The sequence below is a fragment of the Tetrahymena thermophila genome (genome assembly GCF_000189635.1).
Source record: "Tetrahymena thermophila SB210 genomic scaffold scf_8254630, whole genome shotgun sequence".
Lineage (NCBI taxonomy): Eukaryota > Ciliophora > Oligohymenophorea > Hymenostomatida > Tetrahymenidae > Tetrahymena > Tetrahymena thermophila.
This window is the reverse complement of record NW_002476399.1, coordinates 249339-263371: the sequence shown is the minus strand read 5'-3', so window position 1 is coordinate 263371 and position 14033 is coordinate 249339. Positions and strand designations below refer to the sequence as shown.

The following is a 14033-nucleotide window of genomic DNA, read 5'->3' as shown; positions in this document are numbered from 1 at the left end:
ATTTTCATAAATTAATTCATAAAAAAACATCTAACAATAAAATATATTAACTATTTTAACATTATATTCATATTGTTACATCTAATTTTCTAAAATTCCTTTCCTTTTTTAATAATATTTTGTTTTTGTGCTTAAATAGGTAGTTGGAATAAAAAAAATAAAAGAAATTTTTGTAAAATCCAAATTCATCAATTGCCATAGTAGAGTTATACTAAAATACAAACCCAACAAGATCATTAGAAAATTCAATTTATTATTTTTCATTGATTATGAAGGTTTAAGATCTAAATTTTGGGCTAATTTAATTATTTATATACAGATTAAGTAAGTAAATAAAGTAGTAAAGTGAGATGAAAACAACAAATAGAGTAAGTATCACTCCTTATGGTGTACTCTTCATATTCCTTTAATTACTAAGAGTAGAGAAAAATTCGGAGGAGAATTAATCTAATTTCATCAGAAACATAACTGATTTAGATGATAGTTTTTATTTATTAATTTTTGTCTTTTACCTTTTTTTAATTTAATTTATATGTTTTTAATTATTTTTTATAAAGTCTATTGATTATTTATTTACCAATAAATTAACTACTTTGTTAGCCAAAAATATGTTAATAATAAAGAAATGTTTAACTAATTTTATTTTTTCAAATAACATTTTAGTTATTTATTACTGATTTTTAGTTTGCTTTATACTTCTAAACTATTAAAAAAAATTTTTATTTATTTTTTTTTTTATCAATTCTAATATGATTAAACCGTTTTAAATTAATATTAAGCAATTTAAATTCATAATTTTTTTTCATGTTTTTTTCTATTAATAAAAGATAATATTAGTTTTGAAATATATTTAATATATTTGATCAAAATTATTATTAAAAATGGTTTATTTTTATTTATCAAATACAAGATTAATGACTCATTTTTTATAATAAGAGTTATTTTTATTTTATTTTTCAATTAATATACAAAAAACTTTTTTTTAATTTTTAAAATTTTAGAATTTATTTGTGGCCAAAAGAGTATTACTTAACTATTCCACCCAACTGCTAGGAAATGGAATATGTACTTTAATAAACTACTCAAGCTATTGTAAGAGTAATTAATAAATTAAATAGTAATAAAATTTAAATAATGAGGATAAATATTGGATTACAATATGTCACAAATGAAGCTTGGCACAGATCCATAACCCAGTACAGGTGAAAGAGGAAACTAACAAAATAAACTTAAAAGTTAAAGAGCTTGAAACAAAATAATATTTTGATAAAAAAAAATTTTTCTTTTTTTATAATATATCATTTTGACAAAAAAGACAAAAATTTGTCCATCTTTTTCAATCACTGATTTTAACTATGAATTTATTCAAAACAAAAACTTAAGATGTATTTTATATAAAATAAAATTTTTTAAATAATAAATATTAATTATGAAAGTAAATAAATTAATTTTTTAAGAATATTAATGAAATATTAAAATTTTAATTTATCTTATCCAAATCTAATTTACTAAATTTTAGTGTTTTAAAAGATATTTTTATTTTATGTATTTAAAATAGGTATATGAATTAAGTAAGAAGAATAATATTAATTATTATAATATTTTTAAATCTCAAAATCTAAAGGAGATATTCATTTAATATTTGTAATACTTGAAATTATTCTTTTATCAACTTCATTTTTTATTCTGAGATTTTAATAGTTCATAAAAAATTATTGAATGTATTCTGATTATAGTTGTTCAGACTGAAACATTATAAATTGTTTTTCGAAATAATTTAACTTATTTTCCATACCTTTTTTGTTTTAATTTCATTAAAATATGATTAAAATTATTAAAAATTTACTTTTATATTATTCTATTAAATTTTCTCTTTTTAAATCTAGATTAAAATAATTATCAGTGAGGCTTATAAGTTTGATTGCAGCTAATTATTCTTAGCTTAGAAGCATTGAAACAGCTTTTTTCAAGAAGATTACATCTTCATAAAGTTAATAGATATTTTAGCTCCTTTTAGCTTCTTAGTCTATTTATATTAGTTACTTATGATCAATGCCTTTATGCAAAAGGAAAGCTTTAGACTTAAAGAATCTTTTAATTAAGCAAATTTAAGTTTTAAAATAATTGAAAAAAAATAATAAAAATGTAAATTTTTTACTTGAATTTAAATATTAAATTGTAAATAGCATGCCTTAATTTATTACTATGTACTACTTTCAACTTTGAAGAAATTATATCTTCCATGATTTTTTTATTTAAAAAAATATTTTCTGTTTATTTTTTTTCATTTTCAGTCGATAATTTAAGAGAATTTTGATTTGAATTATTAAATTTTGACTAAGATTAAAATGAATATTTATTATTAAAAATGCATATGCTTGTTTATTTTGTTGGAGAAAAGTCTTGGCTTTAAAAAAATAATTTGTCATTAAAATCTAAACCACTCTAAATGTTTTTTCGCCTATTTAGTTTTATTATTTGAGTATTTGATGCTTCTTCGCTTTATTATTTTTTAATTTCTTCTTCTTCCAAAAAGGTTAAATTTTCTTTTTCTGAATTAATCGTTAAAACCTATTGTTTCTCCACATAATCTCTAAACTTAGTTTCAAAAGCTGGAATATTTTTATTTATTGGAGATGCTTATTCTGTAAAATCATCAATTAATTCTTATTTTTCATTCAAAAATTAAAATGATAAATCATTTTTTTCCTCAATAAATTTGTTATGCCTTAAAATTTAAAAGGTTTTATTCAAAAATAAATTTCTGAAAATAAGCATAAAAATGTCTTCTTAAATTAATCTTTTTGAGCAGAATCTTCCAATCATTCTTGAAAAAATTATAATAAAAGTGATGCTATTTGTTAAAGCTAGAATATCTGCAATTGAAGCATATTAAATTTAAAATTATTGCAATAGTTCATCCATCATGATATTTTCTTAGATATACGGTCCTAGCCCCATTTGCAAAGATTATTTTCTATCAAAGCTTTAAATTAGTTAATTATATTAATAAGGAGAAGAATAGATTTATTTTTATTAAAAAATCAACCCTTAGCTTACTTAAGTCTCCTATCTCTATGTCTTCAAAGTATTAACAATAAACTAAGATGAAAATACATAACTATAGATATTTCTATAATTAGTTTAAATTTATTCTGAAGTTGTGTTATATTATTGTGTCTTCATCTTTAGATAAAATTAAGAATATATACCATTAATAACTTTATCTATTTCAGCTTATGAAGCGCAGTTAGAAGGAATGGTAGTTTTTACAGTATCCACATCTAAACACCCGTAAACATTAATTTATAAAGATGAGTAAATTTGATTACTAATATCTAATTCTAAAGTGAAGTTGTTTATTTTTGAGAAATCTATGCAATTTAATCCTTTGAGTGAAGGATCAGTGCATGGTATTACATCAAGATTTAAATCATAAGTAATATTATTAAGACCATCGCTATAGTAAAATTATGGAATATATACTAGGTATGTTAAATTTTATTTTGCTTGTAACTCATCGATAGTTATAGTTTAGTTATACTAAAATACAAATCCAACAAGATCACTAGAAAACTCAATTTGTTATTTTTCATTGATTATGAAGGTTTAAGATCTAAATTTTGGGCTAATTTAATTATTTACATACAAATTAAGTAAGTAAATAAAGTAATAAAGAGAGATGAAAACAACAAATAACGTAAGTATCGCTCCTTATAAGGTATTTTTCATATATTTTTAATTACTAAGAGTAAAGAAAAACTCAGAAGAGAATTAATCTAAATTCAGTAGAAACATTACTGATTAAGAGGATAGTTTTTATTTATCAATTTTTGTATTTTACTTTTTTTAATTCAGTTTATATGTTTTTAAAATAATTACTTTAATTTTAAAAGTCTATTTATTATTTATTTACCACTAAATCAATTATCTTAGTGAGAGAACAATATATTAAAAATAAATAAATTTTAAACAAGATTTATTTTAAAATGAATAATTTACTTATTTATTATTATTTTTTTTAAATTGCCTAATACTTCCAAGTGATTAAAAAATATATATTTATTTGTTAAATTATTATTAATATCATCATCATATTTTTTATCTATTTTACTCTTATCTAATATAAAAAACATTAATGTTAAACAATTTAAATTCATAAATGTTATTCTTATTATTTTCTTTTAATAAAAGATAAAATTAGTTTTGAAAAACAAATAATATTTTTATTCAAAACTTCTATCAAAAATGGTTAATATTTATAGAATGCGAGATTATACTTATTTTTAATAATAAAAAATCATTAATAATTTTTAGTTTCTTAATATTAATTAAGTAAAAATTAATTTTAATCCTCCTTGCTTAAATTTATAAATATATTTTTATTTACTATTAAATTTTAACTATACAATTAGTCCCATACTTTTTATAAATATTCTCCAATAACTAAATTGTGATTAGGAAATATATTTTCTAGGTTAATAAATATCTATTTTATAAAATTACTGATCCAAAATTTTATTAAGATTACTTTTTTCAAATAATAATTTTATGGATATTACTAATTATTTGTAATACATCAATCCAATCTCAAAATATATTCAATCTAATGTGTATATAAGCTTAATCCTTGCAGTGAAGAATAAATAAATTCAAATAAAATCAAAATCAATAAGTAAATAATTATTTAATACCATCACTGTAATAAAATTAAGGATAATACACTAGGTATGTTAAATTTTATTTTGCTTGAAACTCATTGATAGTCATTGAAGATTTATTATACTTAAAAACAAACCCAACAAATTCATTAGAAACTTTAATTGGTTATGAATGTTCATTATTTAAATTTTAAATCAATTTCATTATCTGCATATAAATTAATTAAAAAAGGAACTAAAAAGTATAGTGAAGCAATGAATTGTGTAATTATCATAAATTTATGGTATTATTCTCCTAAATTTTATATTATTGAAAGCAAAAATTAAGATTTTCTAATTTTCAATAAAAGCAATTTATTTTTGCTTACTTAGTATTTGTTAGATTTTTAGTTTTATTTGATTTCTTAACAAATTTTCTTTTTTTTGTTTAAAAATTAGATTGATTATTAACATAAATTCTTTAGATAAAAAATTATAATTTAATTAGCAATTAATACTAATTAAAAAATAAAGATACATAATTATTCTTTAACAAAACTAATATTTTTTCTTAATTATTAAAAAAATAAAAAGATCTTTTAAAAGTCTTATTTATGAATTAGAGACTTTTAAATACAATAAGAATTAATTAGGAAAAGTAAATAAATTAACTTTGTTTACTTATTAATGAATTATAAAATGATTAAATATAGTTAATACATATTTAATTTACTAATATATACAGGATTTTCGAGTATATTTTGAAGCAAGTGTGCGAGTTTTATAGAATTGTCTTAAATTAGAAAAATCTTAACTTAGAGAAATCCCTTTATATTAATTTAATAGGACATAAAATAAATTATATTCCAAATTATTATATAATCCTTCAAATTAATTCACTTGATTATTTATAATCATATTATTATATATCATGTCTCATAGTTTAATATATTATGAAATAGAGAATAGGACAATCTATCGAATGCATTTGATTAAATAAAATTTCTTTCTTATTGCTAAAGATAGAATAATAAATAAAGTTGAAAATTTTTCTAAAATTTTTTCATTAAAATGAAATTGAATTTGATTAAATTTCTCATTATTTAAAATCATAGGAATATAAAAAGGGCAATTATCATCATTTATACTTTTTGAGATAAGCTATAAAAAGAATTAGTTTAATTTAAAGAAGATGAGGATATATTGATCACTGAAAAAACAATTGAGGTCATAATAAGACTCTCGATGATACATACAGTTTTAGAGTTTTTTTTAATTTTTCAATCTTTTATTGAATTATTAAAATAAATTACATAAAAACTATCAAAAATAATCAATCACCTTATTTATCTATTAGAGATTATTTATGTACTATAAATCTATCTAATTACTTATTCGTTGTTTTATCAGTAAGAGTTTCTAAAAAATCTGCTATATTTTCTATCAATTAATCTGAATTACTCAGCACTTTATTCCTACGATATGTCTCAAAATTTCTAAAGAGGAGTCGATCTAATAAATTTAGGTTTTTTGAATAAGCATATTGATTTAAAAACTTTACTTTATTATTTATAATATGTTCGCTGATTTATCTTTTTTTAAATATGTGATTTTGCATTATCATGCATCAACAAAAATATCTTAAATGTTTTCTTTTTTTAAAAATTCAAAAGGATTGTTAGAAAACTTAATATAAATTTCAGAATTAATAGATAAATTCCAAGTTTTCATCGTTTTAGCTAATCCAATTTCTTAAATTTTTAGATGGTTTTATCTCTTGAATTATTTTTTAACAATTTTCTACACTTTCTTTCATTTAGTTTGCATTAGGTTGTGAGGGATTCATTTCAACATTATTGATTTTAACTCAAGATCAATTAATAAAATACCTTAAATCAGAGTATTTTCAATACCTGTTATCATAGACATTTAATCTATACTGTATCTATTATCTTTGATAATTAAATCCTTTATTTTTTGATATTTAAGTTATTACTCACTTCAGACTACCTACCTGATCCTACTTTTCTTTGTATTTCTGTCCTTTCATTACTTTTAAATCTAGTTACTGTATTCTTCTAACAGATATCCCATTAGCCAAAGCATTAATGTGCAACAAATGCATTTCAGTACCTTTAACATTATTTAAAGATATAGTAACCACAAAGAAATTTAATTGGTCTTCTTTTAGTGGAGCCATTTATCTAAATAAATTATTTATTTTTTTAATTTTATGAAAATGAAAAATTGTTTGTTTTGAATTAAATAGAATACCCCCTTAATTAATTTTGCTTTATAAAAGCACAGCTTAACAAGAGTTTAATTGTTAAAGGTATTGCAAAAACAAACCTATTTAAATTTTATCCCTAAGTTTACTAATCTCTATAAAGAATTTTCAAAATATTTGCATATTTTTAATAGTAATCATTTTTAATTTATTATTAAATTTTTTTTTTTTTTTGAAATAAATTGTATAACATATATAAACTATATATACATCAAGTGAATTACTTGTAAGCTCTATATTATTTTGAAAAATCCAAGGATACTTTTCATTATTTATTGTTATACTTAAAATTATTATTTTATCTATTCCTAGATTTTTACAGTTCATTTTAACATTTTTAATAGCTTTTATTTAAATATTGTAATAACCAATCGTATATTTTTATATCGACCGAATTGTGCTTTTATCTTGATTATCACATCAACTAAAAATTAGTTTAGAGGAAGTAAGAAAGATATTTTATATTTAATAAATAAAAACAATTAATGCTAACAAAAATAATTAGCATAATAGTTTAAATTTAACTTTAATTTATATTTATAATTTTATTTATATTGTTTTAAAAAAGGTGTATTTATTTTGTAATTTAAGTAATATAATTGTAAATAAAGAACTAAAATATAAACAATATCTATGTTCTCATCAAAATAAATTTAAGATAGAGTCTAAATAATTTGAATAAAATTAATGAGGTTTTAGTTAATAAAATAAATTGCTTATTTTTAGTCTATTTTCAGCTAGATAATAAAAGAATATTTATAATTAATTTAGCTTAATCTTTCACATAATTCAAGTACAAATCCAAATTAAATTAGTATAAATTACATTAAATTAAGAAATAACTAATTACCATACAAATTTTTGTATTATTGAAAATATATCTACATAAGATTTGAATAATTCATTCAGAAAGAATTTTTTTTCTTTCATAATTAGTTTTACCTTACTTTAATCTAATGTAATTTTTTGCTTTAAGATAAATTAAAGTTGTCTTTTATCACGGTAAAAAGTATTTAGATAAAAAATTGCGCTTGTATTAACAATTTTCTTTAATTAAAAATAAACATACTAAAATGTTTCCTCAAAAGGTACTTGCTTTTCTTTTAATATAATTGATAGTAACATAGAGCTATCCATAATAAGCCTTTTTAAAAAATCGAAATCATTCTGAAAGCTTCTAATCATAGATTTATGATCTAAATTTGGTTAATGAGTCAGTTTTAAACTAAAGATAGCTATTCTAATTGATTACCTCTAGTATAAATGAGGAAGCAAAGTAAGATCTATGCCCTTATCCAGGATTTTATGGAGATTACTGTGTTGGATTACAAGAATAATAAGAATAGTTTCATTTACATGAGAAAACTAGCATGAAAATGTAATAGATGTCTTAAAATTCTGAAACTGAATAGGCAGTTTAAAGTATTAAAAATATGCCTTCTGGAGTTGGAGTTTCTTTTGATATTACTACTGGAGAACTAAAACTTCCTGCAATCTAACTCACTTATTAAAAAGAGCCCACTCAAGAATAAATTTGGAAAGATCCACTTTCAGATAACTAATTTATTATAGCTGATGAGACACAAGTAGAATAAATAGAATTGTAACCAGACATCAAAATATTTTAAAACGAATAAGAATTATCAAATTTGTGGATTGAAGCTGCTTAAAATGGCTACTGGTTGGGAGGACAATATAGTCACTCATAAGATTTAAATTAGATATTTGAAAAATTCTTTAAAGGAGATTAAGAAATGTCTGTTTCACAAATGACTAAGAATGTTCTGAGAATGACTTTTAAGAATGATAATCTGAGCCTAAATAAATATGCCTAAAGAGCTGTAAATGCTTTACCTTAAGAATATTCACCTGAAGTATATAACGATTTTTTAGAATCATGGGGAACTCATATTTCTGTTGATACCTACATTGGAGGTATGATTGAAAAAGTAAATTCATTCAAAAGTTGTGTTTATGCTTCTCCTTCATTTAATGGAGGCTTATCTCCTTAATAAGTGGAATAAGCGCTTAATAATGAACTAAATGGGAATCCAGCAGATGGCTATTTTGCTGCAAGAAGAAAAATTGCTGTTGATCATAGATTTGGAGGAAATCCAGAAAATGAATCTAATTGGGAAAACACTATTAGCCAAAATCCTGCTTTATTAAAAATAAATAAGTTTGTATCTTGGGATAGTCTAGTTACAGATGCCTAAGTAAAGCAAAACTTATAACAAGCAATTATGAGTAGAATTGAATCAATGAAAGAAAGATATATTAACAACTAGTAATCAATCCAAGAACAGAGAAGAATAGAAAGTAATGGTCCCAAGACTGCATACGCAATTTAAGGAAATGGAAATACAAACGTTTTTGCTCATATGATGGTAGATATAAATGTGCCAATACCTCTTTTTTATACCATTTCAAGTCCATTTTAAATGAATGAAGCTTCTTTATGCACTCCTGGATTACCTTATGAAATTTCAAAAAGTAGATGTAGCTCATGTGAATTTACTGAGTTCTAATTATTTTTAGAAGTTGAAAAAGATGCTAGATACGAAAGAGATAGCTTAGGTAACTTCAGAACTATTTTAAATGAAAACTATGGTAATTGGGTAAATAAAGGATGCAGTATAGCATCTGTTAGTGGATTTCCTTAGTTTGTTGATCTTAATTAGATTCCTCCAAATGATAGTAGATTCTAAGTGATATGTACAGACTGTATACCAACTTTTTATAATAGTCCTAATGGAAATATATTATAGTGTAATTGTCCTGCTTTTTGATGACATATTTGAAAAATAAGTTTTCAAACTTGACATAACTAATACAACTTATCATTTAAATAAAACAAAAATTCAAATAAAATCAATAATATCAAATTTTATTGAGAGAATTAAAAAATTAGAATAAAATATTTTTTGAAAGTTAAAAATTAAATATTTTCATATTAGTGAGTAAGACATGATAAAACATATTAAGTATAAATTATATTAAAAAATATATTCTTATGTTAAATTTAATTTCTCATTTTAATAAAATGTTGTTTAAAGGTTCCTCAGTTGGAATAAAAAATATTTACCAAATATTTATAGAAACCAAATTTATAAAAAAATCTAAGTCTAATTATTTATTTAAATTGGATATTTTATCTTAGATTTATATTTTATGTTATAATATAATCTTTGTTATTTCTGATTAATACTAATAATTAAATATTAAATTTATTATTCATAATTAATTTTTTCTGAAGACCAAATTATTTTTTATTTCTTTTTATTATATTTGTTGCTTACATTCAAAATTAAATAGATTAATATTATAGTCCATAAGTTTATATGCAATAGATTAAAATAATAAATAGTTTATTTAATTTAGATATAATAGATATTAAGAGCGTGATCTTACTTACTCTACTCTACTCTAAATAAACAATAAAATTAAAAAATTTTTAAATTTATTCATAATAAAAATTTAATTTGATTTAATTCATATCATATCAATACAAATTAAATTATATAATTTATTGAATTTCGCATATATTGTAATTATTCTAATTTAAGCAGAATGCTCTAACTAGGCTTCTTAAATTTGATTTTTATAAGGATTTAATTTTTAAGTATTTTCGTGTTGCATATAATTAGATATTTTTTCTTCTCACTCTGAAGTTTTAAAATTAATTTATCATCATAATGATTATAATAATATTAAATTCTCAATTATACTTTAGTTTTATCCTCTTTAAACATTTTTAAAATATTTTTTTTTCCATTAAGTTAGTTAGTTAGTGAAATTAATTTACCTTTTATTAGTTGCTTATTTTGAAAGCATTTTAATATAATTATAAAATTAAAAGTATGAAGTCCTTTATTAAAAGTTTTTCCTTTTTGTAGAAAGAGATTATAAGTTTCTTATCTGTTTTAATTTCACTTTAATAAAGAAAAAGTTTTATTAGTTTCTTATAGTTGCATTTATTTAAATAATTTTTTTCTTAATAAATATAGTGGGATTTTCTTAAATAGTGGTATTTTTTTCTCCTTCTCCTTTATTAGATTTATTTTTTTATTAATTTCTCGTTGCATTTTTAATAATTTTCATCTTCACTTTTTTTTTAATTGTGGGGAGGATATTTTATTTTATTTTTCCATTTAAGGTCAAAATTTCTTACTTAATTTTAACATTTTTTAGTGAATTTTCATACATTTTTTATTATACTAGAGATTATTCTTTGATCTATTTCATTATGTATTCTGAGATTTTAATAATTCATAAAAAATTATTTAATATGTTATGCTTGTAGCTATTCAGACTAAAATATGGCGAATTACTTTTCAAAATAGTTTAACTTATTTTCTATTTCTTTTTTATTTTAAATTCATTAAATAATAATAGATTAAAATAAATAAAAAATTACTTTTATAATGATTAATTAAATTTTAATCTTTTAAATCTATATTAAAATAATTATCTGTGAGACTTACAAGCTTAATTGCAGCTAACTATTCCTAGCTTAGAAGCATAGAAATAGCTTTTTTCAAGAAGATTATATCTTCATAAATCTTATAAATATTTTAGCTCCTTTTAGCCTCTTTATCAATATGCATGATTTATTTATGATCAATGCCTTTATACAAAAGGAAGGCTTTAGACTTAAAGATCCTATTAAATAAGTAAAATTAAGTAAAAATAAAAGCGAAAACTAATTACTTGAATTAAAATATTAAATTATGAATGGATTGCCTCATTTTTTTACTGTGTAGTACATTCAACTTTGAGGAAATTACATCTTACAAAATTTCTTTATTTTAAGAAATTTTTTCTTTTGATGATTTTTCACTTTAATTATTTTAATTTAGTGTATTTTGGATTTTAGGAGGCTTAAAATTAGTTAATGTTTGCTAAGATTAATAAGAATATTTATTCGAAAGGACAGATATGCTTTTTTAAGTTGTTTATTTATGAGGAGTAATATTTTCGTTTTAAAAAAAATTATTTTTATTAGAGTTTGTTTCATTTTAAATGTTTATTTATCTACTTAATTTTAATTTTTGAATACCATAAGTAGATCTATTTAAATTTGATATTTCTTCACTTTATTATTCTCTAATATCTTCTTCTTAAGTAATAATATTTTCTTAATCTTAATTTGTCACTAAAATCTATTGTTTTTCTACATAATCTTTAAACTTAGTTTCAAAAGTTGGAATAATTTTATTTGTTGAAATTTCTTATCCTGTAACATCATCAGTCAATTCTTTTTTGTCAGGCAATGATTACAATAATATGTCATATTTTTAATCAAAAAATTTATTGTGCTTTAAAATTTGATAATTTTTATCCTAAAATAAATTTCTGAAAATAATCATAAAAATGTCTTCTTATATTAATCTTTTTGAGCAGAATCTTCCAATTGTTCTTGAAAACATTATAATAAAAGCGATACTGTTGGCTAAAGCTAAAACATCAGTGATTGTAGGATATTAAATTTAGAATTATTGCAAAAGTTCATCCATCATAATATTTTCTTAAATAAAAGGTCCTAGCCCTGTTTATAAAGATTGCTATCTATCAAAACTTTAAATTAGTTAATTATACTAATAAGGTGAGGTGTAAATTTATTTTTCTTAAAAAACTAACCCTTAGCTTACTTAAGTCTCCTATCTCTAAGTCTTCAAAGTATTAACTATAAACTAAGATGAAAATGCATAACTATAGATATTTCTATAATTAGTTTAAAGTGACTCCGAAGTTGTGTTATATTGTTATGTCTTCATCTTAAGATAAAATTAAGCATATATACCATTAATAACGCTATTTATTTCATCTTATGAAGCACAATTAGAAGGAATAGTAGTTTTTACAGTATCCAAATCTAAACAGCCATAGACATTAATTTATAAAGAGGAAAAGACCTAATTACTTACATCTAGTTCTAAAGTGAAATTATTTATTTTAGAAAAATCAATACAATTTAATCCTTTAAGTGAAGAATCAGTGCATGGAATTATATCAAGATTAATATCATAAGTAATATTTTTAATACCATCATTATAAAAAAATTAAGGAATATACACTAGATATGTTTAATTTTAAATTGATTAAAACTCATCGATAGTCATTGTAGAGTTATACTAAAACGCAAATCCAACAAGATCATTAGAAAATTCAATTTGTTACTTTTCATTAACTATGAAGGTTTAGGATCTAAATTTTGGATTAATTTAATTATTTACATACAAATTAAGTAAGTAAATAAAGTAATAAAGCGATGCAAAAACTACAAATAGAGTAAGTATGACTCCTTATGGTGTATTCTTCATATACTATTAATTACCAAGGGTAAAGAAAAACTCAGAAGAGAACATATCAAATTTGAGCATAAACATAGTTGATAACGAAGTTAGTTTTTACTTATTAATTATTGATTTTAATTATTTTGTTAATTGAATTTATAATTTATGTTTTATTATAATTACTTTCAATTTTAAGAATCTATTGATTATTTTTTTACCACTAATTCAATGTCATTTATAATAATTGTTTTTAATCATTTATTTTCTTGATATGCATAAATTAAAGTTATTATAGAAAATTAAAAGTTAAAGGTAAAAAATAAAAAAAGGAGTGAACATAATTTATTCTAAATTTGTATTACAGTTTTTTTCTAGTTATTTTATATATTTTTATTTGATAAATAGTTTGAAAAAATATATTTATAAGATTTATCATCCTATTTTGATAATTTATTAATAAATTTAAAAAAAATAGTTTTAAATTCATCATTTTAATTTTCTGTTATTTATTTAATAATTTAATCAATTCATAAAATTATTTTTAATTTTTTTACCATTTTACAAAGGAGTATTATTTTCTTGCATCTCATTTGTTAAATTTCTAATACTTTTTTATTTTGTATTATTTAATCCATTTATTCATATATAATATATTTAATAAAAATTCCAAATATATTACATTATAATTAAGTAATTGAACTTTTAAAATAAAATATTAGATATGGAATATACGGACAAGTCATCTTTATTAGACACTGTGTCCTTAATATTTTTATTGGATACTAGTTTTTAAAAATCTTTATTATTAAA

General features: G+C 20.4%; 5 protein-coding genes across 5 annotated transcripts; 1 reads left to right on the top strand and 4 right to left on the bottom strand. All coding sequences in view use genetic code 6, as the record gives it.

Moving 5' to 3' along the window:
• Positions 1-1631: 1631 nt before the first annotated feature.
• On the bottom strand, positions 1632-3798 carry TTHERM_000759201 (AMP-binding enzyme family protein; the record flags this gene model as incomplete). The annotated part of the gene is made up of 3 exons (XM_012797852.1): positions 1632-1795; positions 1847-2091; positions 2159-3798. The coding sequence occupies 3 exons, from the start codon at positions 3796-3798 to the stop codon at positions 1632-1634; spliced, it is 2049 nt and encodes a 682-aa protein (XP_012653306.1).
• A 2175-nt stretch (positions 3799-5973) lies between these two features.
• TTHERM_000759190 (hypothetical protein) lies at positions 5974-6268 on the bottom strand (the record flags this gene model as incomplete). The annotated part of the gene is made up of 2 exons (XM_012797851.1): positions 5974-6152; positions 6202-6268. The coding sequence occupies 2 exons, from the start codon at positions 6266-6268 to the stop codon at positions 5974-5976; spliced, it is 246 nt and encodes an 81-aa protein (XP_012653305.1).
• A 368-nt stretch (positions 6269-6636) lies between these two features.
• TTHERM_00759180 (hypothetical protein) lies at positions 6637-7120 on the bottom strand (the record flags this gene model as incomplete). The annotated part of the gene is made up of 2 exons (XM_001017001.2): positions 6637-6844; positions 6915-7120. 2 exons carry the CDS (start codon positions 7118-7120, stop codon positions 6637-6639), a joined length of 414 nt encoding a protein of 137 aa, XP_001017001.2.
• A 635-nt stretch (positions 7121-7755) lies between these two features.
• Positions 7756-10030, top strand: TTHERM_00759170 (MAC/perforin domain protein). The gene has a single exon (XM_001017000.4). The coding sequence runs from the start codon at positions 7884-7886 to the stop codon at positions 9714-9716; it is 1833 nt and encodes a 610-aa protein (XP_001017000.4). The 5' UTR covers positions 7756-7883; the 3' UTR covers positions 9717-10030.
• Positions 10031-11125: 1095 nt separating this feature from the next.
• On the bottom strand, positions 11126-13316 carry TTHERM_00759160 (AMP-binding enzyme family protein; the record flags this gene model as incomplete). Its single annotated transcript, XM_001016999.2, has 3 exons — positions 11126-11289; positions 11345-11589; positions 11638-13316. The coding sequence occupies 3 exons, from the start codon at positions 13314-13316 to the stop codon at positions 11126-11128; spliced, it is 2088 nt and encodes a 695-aa protein (XP_001016999.2).
• Positions 13317-14033: the final 717 nt, after the last annotated feature.